Below are 17955 nucleotides of genomic sequence, written 5' to 3'. Positions count from 1 at the left end.
TGTATTTTGGAATTCTTTCTACATGAGCATTTAAATTTCCTTTGTGGTAGATAACAGTTGCATAGTATTGTTTGTTGTTGTTGTTTTAAGTTTCTTTATTTTGAGAGAGAGAGAGCAGGGGCAGAGAGAGAAAGAATCCCAAGCAGTCTCCACACTGTCAGTGCGGAGCTCGTCATGGGCTCGAACTCACAAACTGTGAGATCATGCCTTAGGTGAAATCAGAAGTCAATCGATTAACTGACTTAGCCACCCAGGCACCCGCATTGCATAGTATTGTACTGAGTGAACGAACCATAATGTATTTGTTCAGTACTTTATCAGTGGACACTTTGGTTGTTTCTAGTTTTTCTTTCTCTTGCTCCCTCCCTCCTCTTTATTTTTCCCTCAATAACACTTGCAAGTTTGCTTCATCTAAGTCCTATGTATTTCTTATTGGAGTCATAGGGACTTTACAGTCGTTTCTTTTTGCCAGTTGAGCCATTTCTTCACTTGCCGGAACCGGGGTGAGTGTCTTGGTCAGGTATACATATATGTCTATGTCTATGTCTATACATACACACACGACAACGCAAATTAGGACAAAAGCTAAGTGGTTAATGTTTCAGAAAAATACTAAACAAGAAGTTCAGAGATTTTGTTCTGATCCAATTTTTTTTTAAGTGAGAAAAGAAATGTAAAAAAACAACAATACTTGTTATCTAGACCCTCTGGGGAATTTATTTTTCATCGTATTACTCCCTCATCTGTTACTCTGCAGCCGCACTGGCTTTGGCCAATTCATGGACCCCCCACCCCCCCAACCCATGTTTCTTCTTGTCTTTGGACCTTTGCATTTATACACTCTGGGGGGGGGGGGAACGATTTCACCCCATGTTTCAGACTGTCCTTCAAATCTCAGTTTAAATGGGAACTCCTTACCAGACCTTCCTGGGTGAAGTAGGACCCTCCCTTCACTATTCTCTTTCAACTCTGCACTTCAACACCTTCAGAACACTCATCACAATCTTAACATTTAACTCCTCTGTCTCAGACATCCCCTAATGCCTACTCGAGTACCTAGCATGTAATACACCTTTAATAAATACTTTACAAAAAAAAAAAAATCAGGTAGAATTAAATGAATTAGGTAAAAATTAAATGAAAAAAGGTAAATTAAATGAATTTAATTACTGTAGAATTTATACGCCAGGCACGGGTGTCAAGTGTATGTTACTCAAGCTTAGCTTAGATTTTCATTGATTCAGGATTCTGAAATCCTTTTAACCGTAATCCCCAAATTTTAAACACGATTCGATTTTCAGACCGTATACGAAACCTCCCCTCAGTCTCCCCTTCCCTAAGGGGACCCTCAGGATCTGCCCACCTACCCCTCGCTCTAACCCCGCCTCTCCAGCAGCGTGGCTCAGCTGAGCAGGGCTGGCGGAGCCTTCCGGGACCCGGGGCGCATGCGCGGCAGTCCGCGCACATGCGCAGTACTCGCGCGGCCGGCGCGGGTCCTTGCCGAAAGCCTAGGGGGTCCCCTCGGAGCTGGGGGCGGGGTCTGCGACACTATGGCCGAGAGCGGTGGGGAAGTGGTAGCAGTACCCGCGTCCGCGGCTGCCAACGGCCTCAGCAATGGGGCAGGCGGGGGCCCGGCGCAGACCAACAACCCTCTGTCGCGGAAGCTGCATAAGATCCTGGAGACGCGGCTGGACAACGACAAGGTAACCGGGGCTGTCAGGGCCCGGGGTCCAGAGTCGTCCGCGGTGTTGACCCTGGCCGGGGGAGGCGTTTGTCGACACCCACTGCCTCGTGCCTCCATGCCTCCAGATCGGGCGTGGGGCGGGTAGGAAGAGGGAGGCCAAGGGCCCCTGGAAAAGCGAAAAGGTGTCTTGGGTGTCACCCCTTTTTTGAAAAACCTGTCCTGGAAGACTCTGGATCCGGGTAGCCAAACGTGGAATCTCCGTACCCCGGAGGTGTTCGGGGGTCTGAGCAGGGAGAGAGCAGAGCCCCGGGCAGGCTTAGACGCCCGTGTCGGAGTAACTTACAACGCAAAGGGGGTAGGAGGGACTGGGGAACCCGGATAGGCATAATTGAGCGTTTCCACTTGACGAGTGAGAACGACTGGAGTGATTTGCAGCGCGAGAGAACTACTGCTTGCTCAGAGCTCAAACGGAATAATTTGTATCAGTTTTTGTTAGCTAAGCACTGTCTGTGATATCTGGGCTCATGCTGTTTTTCTTTGCAAGATAAACTGTCCACATCCTCTCCCGAGTAGCACCTGAAACTCCTCCGTTCAGCCCCTGACCTAGATGATGATCTCTTCTGTATCTTTGAATCTTTAGGTAAATTCGTCATGCCAGTAGACATAAAGAAAAAGTATAGGTAGCAGTGAGAGAGACCTTTATAGGTAAATTTGTAGGTAACTGAAAATAAGCCGTCAATAAGAATGTGTATAAAAAATAACATTATAATATAGTAAGAAAGACGGGCTCTGGGGCCACCGCTTATTGGATACAGCCATCAAACCGAAGCACTGTGATTTGAGTAAGTGCTTTAATTTCTCTAAGCTTGTTTCTCATCATTTCTAAATTGGGACTTCTGCTGGTAACTTTCTCAGGGTTGTTGTGGAGATTCACCAAGAGAGTCTGTCTGGAGTTCTCAGCACAGTGCCTGGCCCTTACTGTTTCTTATTAAATGTTCATGTTATCATACAGTTTATTAAGTGTTTAATGTGTCTGATACTGGCATGTATGATCTCATTTAATACAGCTACTATGATGTAGATAACATTATCTCTCTTTTTACCCAGGAGAAAAATAAGGTATGGAAAAAGTATAGGTTAAATCATATCAAATAAATAACTGAGAAAACTGTAATTTGCACCTGTGTGTGTGGTCTTGTCCATTCATGATTTACTAACTACTTCTGAGCCAGGCCTAGGAAATTTCAAGGTTGTAGTCAAAAGAAATGGCTTCATCTATGGTTTTCTTTCTTTCTTTCTTTCTTTCTTTCTTTCTTTCTTTCTTTCTTTCTTTCTTTCTTTCTCTTTATATGAAATGTATTGTCAAATTGGTTTCCATACAACACCCAGTGCTCATCCCAACAGGTGCCCTCCTCCGTGTCTATGGTTTTTCTTCATCTTTTTCTTTTTTGTACAGTAAATCTTTGTAATGGTCTTTTAAATATAGAACTAAATTTAAATAGCTTTACTGTTTTTGTCAATCCAGCCAATATCACACAATACCATTTTAACAGAAACACAGAAACCTGTTAGGATATATGCTAGTTCAGCTGTAGGAATTTATATCTGGAGTTAGGGTACTATTGGATATCCTGGGCTTGGTCTTCTTTCTCCCTTCTGTCCTCTATGCAGACTGTCTCTGTAAGAGAAGTCTCTTTCTTTCATGGTTTTAAATAGCAAAAAGGGTGGTGATTCTCAAATTTCGAACCCTGTTCTTGACATCTCTGCTGAACTCCAGATTTGTAACAGTCGGTTGTTCATATGACAGCTCCAATTAGATACCTGATCGACATCATAAAAACTTAACACAGCCAGACCCTTAGTTTTTCCCCAAACTGGTTCTACTTTCCACTGTTAGTAAAGAACATCAGGTACCCACAGAAACAAAAAGTGTATAAATAGTTTTGATTCCTGTCATTGTTTTCACATCGTGCATTCAGTCCATTAACAAATCCTATAGGCGCTACCTTGAAAAAAAAATTGTTTTGAATCATCTCCCCTTCGTCTGCAATGCTACTGTCTTCTTCTAAGTCACTGTCAAATCTTGTTGGGATTATTTTAGTTTCTTCTTCTTGCCTGCTTCCTTTCTTGCCACCCCCCCCTCCCGCCCCCCATCTGCTCTCCTCACAAAGTTGGAATAAACTTTTGAACATATAAAGCACATTATATTACTCCTTTGCCTAAAACCTCTAGTGGACTGGCTTGGTTCCCATGGATGCCTTTCCTGTCACTCAGGCCTCTGTTCCGAAGTCACCTCAAAGAGGCCTTCCTCTCTGCTGCCAGTTACTCAGTTCTCTGCCTGGAGGCTACAGGTGGTGCTTACTTCTTACATACTATATCCTTCCAGAGGTAGTTTATCTATTCACTGGCAAATATGCATGCACCATAGTCCTTTCTCTTTTGTAACAGTTGGTATTATAACTGTTTCTATACCTTGTTGTCTCACTTACCGTATCTTGAAGTTTATATTAAGTACATAAAGAATTTTCATCTTTCCTAAAATGGATATATCATAATTTCTGTAACCAATCCTCTTTAGATGGGCACTGAGGGTATTTCCAGTCTTGACAATTCCAAACTATCCTGCTGTGAATAATCTTGTATATATGCTACAATACACAAGTAAGTAGATCCTTACTGTGTTCTGGAAGTAAGTTTACTATTCAGTACTATGAAGGCCATCCTGTATTTTTTGATTGTTTAATGCAAACATAATTTGAAAATGATTTCATTAAAATTTGGCTTGAGATTAGGAAAACATTTGAAAATCAGTCCCAGTAATTGTCTTCTGTTATCACTTGTGTAGGAAATGTTGGAAGCTCTCAAGGCACTTTCAACCTTTTTCGTTGAAAACAGTTTGCGGACTCGAAGGAATTTACGTGGAGATATTGAACGCAGAAGTTTAGCCATCAATGAAGAGTTTGTCAACATTTTCAAGGAGGTGAAGGAAGTATGTAAATTCTTTTTGTTTTACATTTATTGAGAACTTAACTGTATGCCTGACTCTGTGCTAAATATTTTTATGAATTGGGTTGATACGTTTACTATTCATGTACCGTGTTCAAATAGAAGATTTAACTACTTACTCTCGCAGCACCTAGGTCCTTCACTTAGTGTGATTTCTGAATCTGTGACCTCCACTAATGCTGCTTCTTAAGAAGTTGTAACATTTGTTCTAGGATATTCTCTTAGAAATTTTTTTAAATGTTTATTTTTGAGAGAGAGAGAGAGACAGAATGAATGTGAGTAGGAGAGGGGCAAAGAGAGAGGGAGACACAGGATCCGAAGCAGGCTCCAGGCTCTGAGCTGTCAGCACAGAGCCCGATGCGGTGCTCAAACTCACGATCCCTGAATTCATGACCTGATCCAAAGTCGGATGCTTACCTGACTGAGCCACCCAAGTGCCCCGAAATTTTTGCTTTTTTAGCAACAAGAAGAAGAAACATTTCTTTAAATGACTTTCCAGTGAAATTTTTCCTTACTGAATAAACCTCCTTGCATAACCACTTCTCCATTGGAGATTAATTAGGAGTGAGTTATTTTAGTGCATCATAAATTATGAAATTTTCAGATTAAGATCAGTTACTTCAGTGCATAAATAATTTATCGTATTTGAGTGAGCAGTCTACTCACCATGGGGTAAAAATGGATTTTACTTATTATGTTATTATATTTATTATGCAATACTTTGTTAATTTTGTTAGTATCATGTAATTATTCTGTGTGAGGTGTATGTTATATATAATGTTAATGACTAATTAATAAACAGATTATATTTAACAGTTTAGAAAGATTTCACTAAGGCTAAAATCTGGAAGGTTGAAAGGAATGTTTGGTTAAGTGTTCATAAAAATAGAGTAGGGATGCTTGGGTGGCTCAGTCGGTTGAGCTTTTGACACTCAATTTCGGCTCAGGTCATGATCTCATGGTTTGTGAGTTCGAGCCCCGCATTGGGCTCCATGCTGACAGTGTGGAGCCTGCTTGGGATTCTCTCTCTCACCCTCTTTCTCTGCCCCTCCCCTGTTCACTTGTTGTCTCTCTCAAAGTAAATAAACATTAAGCAAAAATAGAAAGAGTACTCATGAGCACATCCAGATTGTGGTCTCTAAACACTGTTTCCCACTGCAAAAGACAATGTTGCACATATCAGAAAGCAGGGAAGCTAAGACTATGGGGAAAGTGGCAGAAGAACTTTGGAGCTAAGTTAATGAGGCTTCCACTGGCCAGAGGTAGGACAGTTAGAGCATCAATAAGAATAACTGAGTGGGCTGAAACCTATCAAACATGTTTAAACGCATGGATTCATACTGATACTAAAACCCAAAAAGAGCCCTCGTTGGTTATATCTGGTGGATATAAGGGAACCAACTTATTGTGAAACCTACTAAATAAAAGGAAAGGGTCCAACATTTATCCTGTCTTTTGTTCCAACTACATAGAGTTGTTGAGGGGAAGCTGCTCTTTATAACTTTATTCTGTTGAAGAAATGAAGAGGGATTGATAGAAGATTTTGGCACTGCTGTTGAATTTATGGATCTAGTTCAAGGTTTCTCAACTTGGCACTGTTTTGGGTCACGCAGTTGGGGTCGCACTATTTAGGGTGTTGAACAGCATCCCTGGGCTCTAACCACTAAATTCCAGTTGTACCACTTTTTCCTTAGTTGTTCCACCCAAATATTTCTCCAGACACTGCCATATGCCACGGTGGGGGACCCAGTTGCCCCAGTTGAGCACCATCGATCTAGCCATTGGTCATCACTGGCAGCTAACCTCACAAAGAGAGAAACATCCATATCTATCACTTCTAGTAAAGGTATACAGCACCATCTATGAAAAATTCTTGCCAGAAAAATGAACCAGAATACGATCAAGCTTCTAGACCTAACTGCCCGTTTATAGAAAATACTGAGGTCAGAGGAATATGTTAACACTACAAATATGCAGTCAGAAAATGCAGACTGTTGGGAACTATACAAATGAATTTCTTCAACAAATAAATTGTAAGACAAAGAGAAATAGGGAAGAGTGAGACTCTGTTGATTAAAAAAAAGAAATGAGAAGTAGCAACCAGTAGCAATTTGTGAGTCTTTGTTAGTTCCTGACTTGAAATAATTATTTAAAATTGAGACGGTTGCAGAGACTGGAATGCTGACAAGACATTTGATATTAAGAGATTATTGTTAAATATTTGGATGTGAAAGTGGCATTTTTTAAAAAGTTTATTTATTTTGAGAGAAAGAGTGTGAGTGGGAGAAGGGCAGAGAGAGGAAGACAGAGAGAATCCCAAGCAGGCTCTGCACCTGCCAGCACAGAGCCAATGCGGGGTTCAAACTCATGAACCATGAGATCATTACCTGAGCCAAAATCAAGCCCTGGACGTTCATCCGATTAAGCCACCTACGCCTCCCAAAATGGCATTTTTTAAAAAAGTCTTCTTAGAGGGGCGCCGGGGTGGCTCAGTTGGTTAAGCCTCTGACTGCGGCTCAGGTCATGATCTCAGCGTTCATGGGTTCACCTCCACATCAGGCTCTGTGCTGACTGCTCAGAGCCTGGAGCCTGCTTTAGATTCTCTATTTCCCTTTCTCTCTCTGCCCCTCCCTGCCTCGCACTCTCTCTGTGTCTTCTCTCAAAAATAAATGGTGAGATGAGTTTACTTAGGTCTCTGCTGTTGCTGATATTAATTGATATTTTGAAATCATGCTTTTTTTTATTTTTTAATTTTTATTTTTTATTTGATTTTTTTGTTATTCACTTCAAAGTAGCTTAGGACTTCATTTAATAATTTGATTTATATCCTATTTATAGTGAAATGTAGGAACATTTAAAAACATTGGGTACTCTGATAGTTATATTTCATTCAAAGCACTTTATGGAGAGAAGGGAGAAAAATCTTACTTCTAGAACTTAGATTTATGCTCATATTCTGATAAGTGATTTTCTAACTGGTTCATCCTCACACTTTGTTTATAGCCTCACCTGGCTGCTTTCTTATTACTTGCCCTCTGACTGGCTTGTCCCTTCATAAAAACTGTCACGTTTCTATTTGAAGGTCTGGGCATGGTGCTGAAAGGGATTGTCTGTGGTCTGCCACTGAAACTTCCTTGTATATCTTCCTGTTAAGTGACACCCAATTGTGAAAAAGAAGATAGGAGTGCAGTATGAAGCTAAATGTGGTTTTGTGATACCATTTTTTCAAATCGTATTTTTCATTGACTCAATAAAGACTAGAGAATGGTTTGGTAAAAAGTATAGAGCCTGGGAGACCTGTTGAAAAAAAATGATCAGTTCACCCAAGTGGTACCAATAGACCTGAACCAAAGTAGTAGCTCTTAGAGTAGTAAAAAAGAAACAGAGAAAACATATATATTAAGGATATAAATGACCGGACTTAGTGGCCAGTTAAATTCACATGTATCTGGAGGGGGCTAGAGATGGAAGTACAGAGGGAAAGAATGTTACTGAGAAAATTACCAGGTTTGTGGCATGATCCAATATGTGATGATGAGAGAGAGGAGGCACTATTTTTAGTTTATTGGGTTTTCATATTTGCTTGTTGTTATTAATTAAAAGTTACAAATAATCCATTATAGAAAAGTTAGATAAGGTCAGAAATAGAACAGTTGTTTATGACCCTATCACCCAGAAATAACCTTGGTCATTATTTTATTGCCTGGTTTTCCTATGTTTTTCTATATACATATATGTACTTTTCTTAAAAAGTGGGGGAGATTATATGCATTGTTTCATAGTACTTTTATTTTTTTTACCTTATATAGACATCCCTCCATGCCAACGAAAATACATACACACACACACACACACACACACACACACACACACATAAACGCACAGATTGTGCATTGTTAATAAACGCACAGATTTCCATTGTGTGTTTGGAAATGTTTCACATTTTCCATTTGTTTTAGGCAGTTCTGTTGATCATCTTACATATATTGTTGCACACTTACCTGATTAATTCCTTAGGATAAATCTTAATTTTAAAATTCTGAATGACGAGGTAGTCATATTTTATTTGCTGTTTCCTATTGTCACATCTTTTAAAAAGCTTATACTAATTTCTTTTTATCTTTTCTAACATTAGATGTTATTATTTTATTATTTCCAGTCTTAAATATGGGATCTTTTGTCATGCTCTGCCAAAAAAAAATTCGTGAGATGAAAATAAGGATTTGGCTAAGAGAATTTCTTTAATAATATATGTAGTGCTTATTGTTACTTTTTTTCCTTTTCAGGAACTTGAAAGCATAAATGAAGATGTTCAAGCAATGAGCAGTTGTTGTCAAGACATGACAAGTCGCCTACAGGTACTGTATAATGGCTGGATTTTAGCATAGTTCCTGGCTCAAAGTAAGCTTTCAGAAATTGTTAGCTAAGTCTGTCAAATATATGGATGTCTAATATATCATGCCCAATAGGAAGTTTGAATATAAATGTTATGCTTATTTTTTTTAACTATAAATGGGTTTCTTTGCATGATAATTTACTGATACTGTTCAGTTAACTCCTGAAGCCTTTATATTTTGATCTAGCCAGCGTAGAGCTAACATAAACCTTTCAATCCTATAATATCCCGTAAGTCCAGCAGAAATGAGTTCATTAGTAGAAAGTCTTAGGAGTAAGTCGACACTAAAGCTGTGCTCAGCAAAGACCCAGCTTAATTATGATTTATGTTCAGCACCCCCCCGCCCCCCAAACACACACACACACACACACACACACACACACACACACACACACACAAAACCTCAGGAAAATATCTGTGGCTCTATGTCTGTTTATTAAAGCAGTTTCAGGGGCGCCTGGGTGGCTCAGTTGGTTGGGCATCTGACTTCAGCTCAGGTCATGATCTCACAGTCCGTGAGTTTGAGCCCCGCGTCGGGCTCTGAGCCTGCTTTGGATTCTGTGTCTCCCTCTCTCTCTGCCCCTCCCCTGCTCATGCTCTGTATCTGTCTCAAAAAAAAGAAAAAAAAAAAGTTTGAAATGTCTAGTTTGGTTGCATTACCCTCATTTATGTAATTTTGGAATACTGAATAGACTAGGATTTCCCCATGAGAGTCAGTCATGATTGTATTTACCACCTTCACATTTATATTTCAAACTTATACCTTTAAGATTCTCCTAGAACTGTTGAGAGCGACACTGATTCTAGGAAGAATCATTAATCTATGCATATTCCCCAAATTAATCATAAGCTACTTACATGATCTGTCTCTAGAACTAGCCAGTTTCCTGTTTCTCTAAAATTTTAGCTTTCCTAGCCTTATCTAAATTTCAGTACTCTTACTAATATATCAAATATTATTGGCATATCTATTCAATCTTTAGATCTTTATTAATTATATAGCCCTTAAATAGTCATAAAATCTTTGCTAATTGTCATTTCACATTTTTTGCAGTATTCTGTCACTTAGTATTACTTTTGTTGTTTGACGATTCTGTTTCTGTCACTTTCTCTTTATTTCCTTTTATTTATTTATCTCTTTATTTCTAGCTTCCTTGATTTAATGCCTTTTCTCAAATTACACTCTATAAGGTTTTCTATACTATACTCTTGGATTTGCTTAGTAATACTGATTTTATATTTTGTGTTATACAGGATTACTCAAGTTCCTCTTTTTAGTGGTTGTATCTCATTGCCTAATTCTTATCCTCAATTATATTTTTATTCTTTTTATTATACCTATTTGTAGATGGAAAAGATCAGAGTATTTTTATCCTTCGTGCTGTTTTCAAAACAGATTATAAGTATTTTAAATCACAGAGTATCCTCTTCATTTTGTCCTCGATATTTTCTTTACATCCACCAACCCTATTTTTTTCCCCTATAATGGCATGGGCCCTTCTTCCTTTCTTTCCTTTTTTATATCAGTTTTACTGAGGAAAAATTTATGTGCAGTAATAAACCGCATTCGTCTGATGTGTACAAATCGATGTGTTTGACAATTATATGCCTATGAAACAGCTACCATAATCACGGTGCAACATTTTCGTCACTTGCAAAAGATTCTCCTCTAGGCTTTTAAATTGCATGTTTAAAAATATTTTGTACTACTTGTTGTTTACATTCGATTTTGACTCTTGTATTAGCAGGGATTAGATCGGTGACTTTGGAAGTTTTCATCCATTGGCACTGATTTATTTTTTGAAATCTTAATGGTACCCGCTCAGACTGTCAACTCTAGAATAAGGTTTTCAGTTTATCCATGGAGGAAAGTATTACTTTTTCATTTTAGGATGTTATACACAGGACTAATTAAATTAGCTCATATTTTAAAAAGTATTTTGGATTGGGGACATTTTAGAAATTATTATTACAAGATACTGAAAAAATATAACCAGTAATTTTTTATATGCTGTGGCTTTTCCCTTTGTGGATTTGCTTGGATAAATTACATTTAGAGGCATATGTTTATTATTCAATGAGAAATAATCATCCTCAACGTTTAAGATAAATTGGAAATTGTTTTAGGATAATGATCTTCACTGGTATTATTAAACATTAGTTTGGGATTGTTACCACAATTTATAAATGAAGAGTCAAGAAATATGCATAATTCTTACTGCATCACATTGTAATCAAGTATCTTACGTCAGTGATTAACAGGTGGTGTTTTTTGTAAGATATGCCTTCAATTTAATAATGACTACAGCTAAAAAAAGAAGCTAGGAAGCACTTTTTGATATTGATTTTGTGTGGCATTCCTTTTTCACAAATATTAAAATGTAAATATATTTTAGAATTTTTAAAATATTTTAAATATTCTTAAAAATTGTATTAGGCAGGAGTAAGGTGGCAGTGGATCCTGAAAGTAAAATGGGATTAGGAAAGACGAGGAAGAATTGGAAGAAATTAGTAGATTTAAAGAGTAATAATTTTAGAGTAGTACCATGGAAGTCATTGTGTTCGACTCCATTCCTCAAAAGTTATTGATGTGCTGAATTATCTAGGTTCAAATCTATTTTCTTAACAAATACCTACTGTTTGCTAGGCATGCGATCTGGTTGCAAGGAGCACGGACTCAGATGGAGGTGGGGCTGGGGCTCTTATTGATGGGATACCTGTATGAAGCAATAAGGCAGAAACGTTGCTGACAGTCTGAAAGATTGTAGAAGGCTTAGGCCTCTAAGAACCCAGAACTTGCAGGGGGCTGGGGTTTCCTGTGTAGATCTAATGCAGCTCTAGAAACTTAGCAGCAGAAGCTTGCTCTTTATGATCGTGTTCCAGCATGGAAATGACCCCGTATCTGCCCATATTTGCTCTGGTATCCTATCTTTAAGAGACTGACCTTCTATAATATGTGTTTGTCTGCTTTATACAGTTAACCTTTGAACAATGAGGAGGTTAGGGGAGTTGACCCCCGTGCGCACAGAAATCCATGCCTAATTTTTGACTCCCCAAAACTTAACCATTAATAGCCTACTCTTGACCAGAAGCTGTTAACATACACAGTCAAAACACATTTTGTGTTTTTTATATATATATATATAAATATATACTGTATTCTTACAATAAAGTAATCTAGAGAAGAAAATGTTATTAAGAAAATCATAAGGAAGAGAAAATAGATTTATAGAACTGTAATGTATTATTTAAAAAATTTTTTTTTACATTTATTTATTTTTTATTATTTAAAAAAATTTTTTTTTCTTTTACTTATTTTTGAGAGACAGAGAGAGACAGCATAAGCAGGGGAGGGACAGAGAGAGAGAGGGAGACACAGAATCAGAAGCAGGCTCCAGGCTCCGAGCTGTCAGCACAGAGCCCGACGCGGGGCTCGAACCACGAACCGTGAGATCATGACCTGAGCCGGAGTCAGACGCTTAACCGGCTGAGCCACCCAGGTGCCCCTATAGTGTATTATTTTTAAAAATTCCTTGTGTAAGTGGACACACACAGTTCAAACATGTGGTGTTCAAGGTCAACTGTAATTTCCACTTACTAGTGGCTTTATTTATACATAATTCTAGCCCACTCCATGTCCCTCAAGGGCATGGACCCCATGTCTCCAGCCGCAAACATCCACTTGTTTCTCCTCTCTTTGCTAACCACCTTTATGTTTAGGTCTTTGAGAATCTGATTAGCTACATTTTCTTTTGTTTCAGTCTACTGTAAAATAATTGCCTAATCTTAGGATAGAATAGCTTTTCATCAAGTTTTCATTCCTGATCCTTTCGACTCTGGCTTGGGGAAGGAAGGATTGCTTAACACAAAACTTGTCGGTAACAGCCCTGTGTCCTTTAGATAGGGCTATCTCTGATCTTCCCCAAAACCCTATATGAGGGGTAGTTCGTGTACTCCACCTCTCAAATGTTTATCTCCATCTTGGGCATTTCTGTTCAGTTCCACACCAGCGTTTCAGTGACTTAACTTACAACTCTATTTAGAGGTCTCATGGTATCTCAAGTCACATGTTCATAACGGAAGTCATGATTTTTATTCCGGCCCTGCTTTTCCAGTAGTTCTGTTTCACTAAAAACATCATGAGTTGTTGAATGCCTTAGCGTCCTCACACCATTTTCTTTCTTGTAAGCCTTGGCATTGTGTCTGTTGAGAACTCTGAGCTTCTCTTAGTAAAGGTAGTATATGAGCCTGGCAACATCTAATTCAGTTATTTGGCCTTTTTAAAACTTTTGAGCTCTGGAGTGTGATCTCACATGCTGTTAAGTTTGAGCTTTAGTAAGTGGTACTATTAGTTTTCTGAAATACAGAAAAATCGAAATGTACTCATGTTGGATATGTTTATAATTTTAGGCGGCAAAAGAACAGACTCAAGATTTGATAGTAAAAACCACTAAGCTTCAAGCTGAAAGGTAAGTTTTTCTTTGTATAGTTTCTTCTTCATTAATTTGGAGATTAAGTGGAAAGAAAATTATAGGTAACTCCAAATCAAAGTTAAAATAATAAAAAATATGATTCAAAATTCATACAGCATGTAAGGTTCTAAGCTATTATCCAAGAGGAAAATAAACAAAACAATATTTTAGGAGTATCAAACTTGATTGGGGTTGAAGGATTATTCACTTTTTGGAGATGACAATGTGTTGTTTATTGTTTGCTATGGATTTAAGAAAAAGATTGCTTTTTAAAATGTAGATGATTTTAGATTTTTGGTAGTCTTATTTTTATTTTTTCACATTCATTGTCTCTTATTTTTAGCTATGGTCTGTCCTCTCTAATATAATTAAGAGTTAACTGCCTAAGTTCTTCTTGTGGTAGTTTACAAATAGGTATGCTAATATTTGTTGACTGAATAAATGGGTGAATGAAAGTGAGTAGACTATGGATTCATGTATTTTATTGTGTATTACAGTCTTTTGTAATCAGTTGTGGGTTACTGTGAGCTCCTTGAGAACGTTGACAGTTTTTTAACTCTCTTTGTATCTCCAGTGCCTAATGCATTGTAGATTCAATAAATAATTTCTGAATAAATGAATATGGAATACAGCTAATCTGATGCCAAGAAAGGAACATAAAATAAAAACTGAAAACTAAGCATTGTATTGGAGCTTGTAACATATTTGGGACCCCGATTAATGTTTATAGGAGGCAACGTTAGAACATTGTGTTTCTATCTGTATATTCTCAAAACTAAGCAACGTTGTTCATGTTTATTATTTTAATAAGCCGATGAAAGTGTTTTGGCTGGGTATGCTTTTGGGAGTGAAAATTTCTGACATTCCAGTATCCCAAGAGCTAGGGATATGATGTGCCAAGTGAACATTTGTGGAAAGTATTGTAGGAAAATTACACAGCAGAAATTATAACAGATTCCTGGAAGCTGGCCGACAGTTGTTTTTCCATTTTTAAGTATTACCTTATCTTTTTAGCAAGAAACTTTGTCAAATAAGCAATTAGCTTTAAAAATAGAAATTCTGTGGGCTTATTTGGATAACATGCCATTCTTATTAAGACAGATGTGTAAATGACATGAATATTTTTCCAACTACATTAGAAGTTCAGTCATTGTGATAGCTGACGCTCTAATAGGTAAAGTTTGATGCAGAATTGTCTTCACAGGACTGCGGTTAATATTTCTTTGTAATATTTAGTTGATAGAAGATGGGTTTCATTGATAATCAGGAAGTGATATCCACATAAATATACTTCCATATTTTTTTAAAGTTTATTTATTTATTTTGAGAGAGACAGAGAGAGGGAGAGAGAGAATCCCAAGCAGGTTCTGCGCTGTCAGCATGAAGCCTGACACGGGGCTTGATCTTACGAACTGTGAGATGACCTGAGCCAAAATCCAGAGTCTGACGCTTAACTGACTGAGCCACCCAGGTGCCCCTACTTGCATATTTTTTAATGCTATTGAAGTCACTACTTTATATATATACATATATATTTTTTAAGTTTTTAGGTTTATTTATTTATTTTGAGAGAGAGGTCAGGGAGCACGAGTGGGGGAGGGGTAGAGAGAGGGAGAAAGAGATTCCCAAGCAAGTATTGCATAGCGTGGAGCGGGACGCAGGGCTCAAACCCTGGAACCTTGAGATTATGACCTGAGCCGAAGTTGGATGCTTAACCAGCTGAGCCACCCAGGCGCCCCATATATTTTTTTATCTCTTGTGAAGGCCCACCAGCCAAATTTCTTTCTAGAATCAGAGAAATAATCTCTGGTGAATGTTTATGTTTCTTTTTGAGGTATAGTATGTTGAAGTGGAAAGAATGTAGGCTTTGAAGACAAAAACCTGAATTCTAATCTAAATTTGGGGTAAGAGTTCATTAGATTTTTAATTTTGAGCAAGTTACTTCTTAACTTCAGCCTCAGTTTTCACATCTGAAAAAAGGGAATAGCTGATTAGGTGATTTACACAGGAGCTGAACACATTGCCTGGTAATCCGTCAAGGGACACTATCCTTCTCTCTTCTTCCAGAGCTTTTATTAGACAAAGCAATCAGCACATCTTGTGTCTACATTGGCTTTGATGGCTAGGAAGCTTAGGTTATAGTTTTCCTCAGCTATGTTATTTACTTTCTCATCCTTCCTTACTATTTCTTACTATTTTATCTTTTAATAGTTTTAATTGTATTTTAATTGTGCTATTTGTTATAAACTACTTTAATTCAGGTTTTGCAGTTTGTAACAAAAATACAATACTTTATTTTGCATAAACATACATATAAAAATACATTACAGAAACATATTTGTTCGGGCAGGAAAGCTTAGAGACCTCTTTTCTTCTTTCTTACTCTCATTTGTATGTATATAATTCAGAGGAAAAAAAAAAACTAAAATCAGCTACAACTTTACTACACAGGCATAACCACTGTTAACGTTTTGGCATATTTCCTCCCAGTGTGATCATATGTGTGTAGTTCTGTTTTACTTTGTTCACTTATATTTTATGTTCACTTTTGGGGTGCCTGGGTGGCTCAGTTGGTTAAGCGTCCAACTCTTGGTTTCAGCTCAGGTCATGATCTCACTGTGAGTTCAAGCTCCCTAGTAGCCTCTGCGCTGACAGCTTGGAGCCTGCTTAGGATTCTCTCTCTCCCCCTCTGTCTGCCCCTGCTTGTGTGTGTGTGTTGTCTCTCTCCTCTCTTTCTCAAAAATAAATATATAAAGTTGAAAACAAATTTATGTTCATTTTTCTGTGTCTTTTACTTAGAAAAACCATGCTTTTTAATGGTGAAATTATATTTCATCTTGTGAATGAACCAACACGTATGTTAAACATTCTTATATCACTGAATATTAGTATTGTTTCCAATACTAAAAATAATGGTTTGGCATATGTTTTTAAATCATTATGTGCAGTTCAGATTATTTCCTTAGGATGTACTAAGGAAATAATGTATATTGCCTAAATTGCTCTCCAAAAGGGTTATACCAATTTACATATTTATCAGCAATAAATGAGAATGTCTCTTTTATTAAAACTTTGCCAGTAGTAGGTATTGTCATGAAAAACTTTGGCAATTTCATAGATGAACAGTAGCATCATACTCCTAATTTATATTTTATTGAATGTTGTTGGTGGGTGAGTCAGCTTTTTTTTTTCATTTTGTCTTGCCATTTATATTTCTTAATCCTTTTTTTCTTTTGTATCTTTTGCCCATTTTTAAAATCTTTTTCTTATTATTTTGAAATTATTTGGTGAAAGTGAATCTAGAAGGTAGAGTTAAAATATGGCAGAGGCAGATTTTCAGGAAAAGAAAAAGAAGGCACCATAAGATTCATACATCATGTTCTGAGAATGCTTGAAGGAATCATTATTAGGATTAATTAGTCTGTTTATTTTAAATATTTAAGTAATTTATGAATACATGTCCTGAAAATTCACTTATGGGTGTGTATATATATATATTTTAAAAACTCGATGTTGTTGCCCAACATATTTTTTGTGGCTTGCTTTTTGTAGCTGAGAAATGCTTTATAGATCATTTTGTATTAATAGCTCCAGATCTATCTCATATTTTTTATCTGCTGCACATTATTTCACAGTATGTATTTGCTGTGTTTATTTATGTATTATATAACATATAATACATCTCCAAGTGATTACAGTGATTACATGAACACATCCCAAAGAGGCTGTAATTTATAATAGCCATTTATATGTTTTGTATTAACATTTATTTCATATGATTTTATTTAGATATTAAAAACTCTCCAGAACATACCATATTTCAGTTGTGATGTAAGATGAAGGCAAGGTCTGATATGTATCTTTTGTCACACCAGACCCTGGCTTAGGGCTTTTATATATTGTAGGTCCCTGTTAGTGTTCTTAGATTGCGCAGATACTCCCAAACCAAGTGATTGGACTATATGAGAGTAACTTTCTATCAGAAAGGTTGTGCAGTTTTACCTGGGAAGAATATATAGGGTGAAAGCAAAGAGTAATATGATTTTAAAAATATATTACAGTGTATTTCATCATTACTTTAAAAGTTGTCATCTTGAGATACCAAACCCTTGTTTTAGCAATATGACCGTTAAACATATTTTTGGACCAAATCTTTTGTAGAAATAGAGCCTCTGGCTTAAAGTCTTTTTATTTCATGGCTTTTATGTCTCTGTGTGTGTGTGTGTGTGTGTGTGTGTGTGTGTGTGTACATACACACTAGTCAAAACTACTATCTGGAATGAAATTTAATGATTAAGAAGTGTGATCAAGGGGCACCTGGGTGGCTCAGTCGGTTGGGCGGCCGACTTCGGCTCAGGTCATGATCTCACGGTCCGTGAGTTCGAGCCCCGCGTCAG

At 37.4% G+C, this 17955-nt stretch overlaps 1 protein-coding gene across 3 annotated transcripts in view; it reads left to right on the top strand.

Moving 5' to 3' along the window:
* The first annotated feature begins 1460 nt into the window (after nt 1-1460).
* The window catches only part of COG6 (component of oligomeric golgi complex 6), an 80061-nt gene continuing 63566 nt past the window's right edge, over nt 1461-17955 (top strand). For 2 of the 3 annotated variants that reach the window (XM_019447684.2, XM_019447685.2), the window contains exons 1-4: nt 1461-1703; nt 4530-4673; nt 8977-9048; nt 13497-13555. In XM_019447684.2, coding sequence (XP_019303229.2) covers nt 1551-1703; nt 4530-4673; nt 8977-9048; nt 13497-13555 — 428 coding nt within the window. In that variant the 5' untranslated portion in view covers nt 1461-1550. The remainder of the gene's footprint in view (nt 1704-4529; nt 4674-8976; nt 9049-13496; nt 13556-17955) is intronic. The other variant, XM_019447682.2, reaches the window with a different exon arrangement.

The sequence above is a fragment of the Panthera pardus genome, unplaced genomic scaffold (assembly GCF_024362965.1).
Source record: "Panthera pardus isolate Hobbes unplaced genomic scaffold, ASM2436296v1 HiC_scaffold_1, whole genome shotgun sequence".
In the NCBI taxonomy this organism is placed as follows: Eukaryota; Metazoa; Chordata; class Mammalia; order Carnivora; family Felidae; genus Panthera; species Panthera pardus.
The sequence above is the reverse complement of the archived record's forward strand: the minus strand, read 5'-3'. Positions and strand labels throughout refer to the sequence as shown.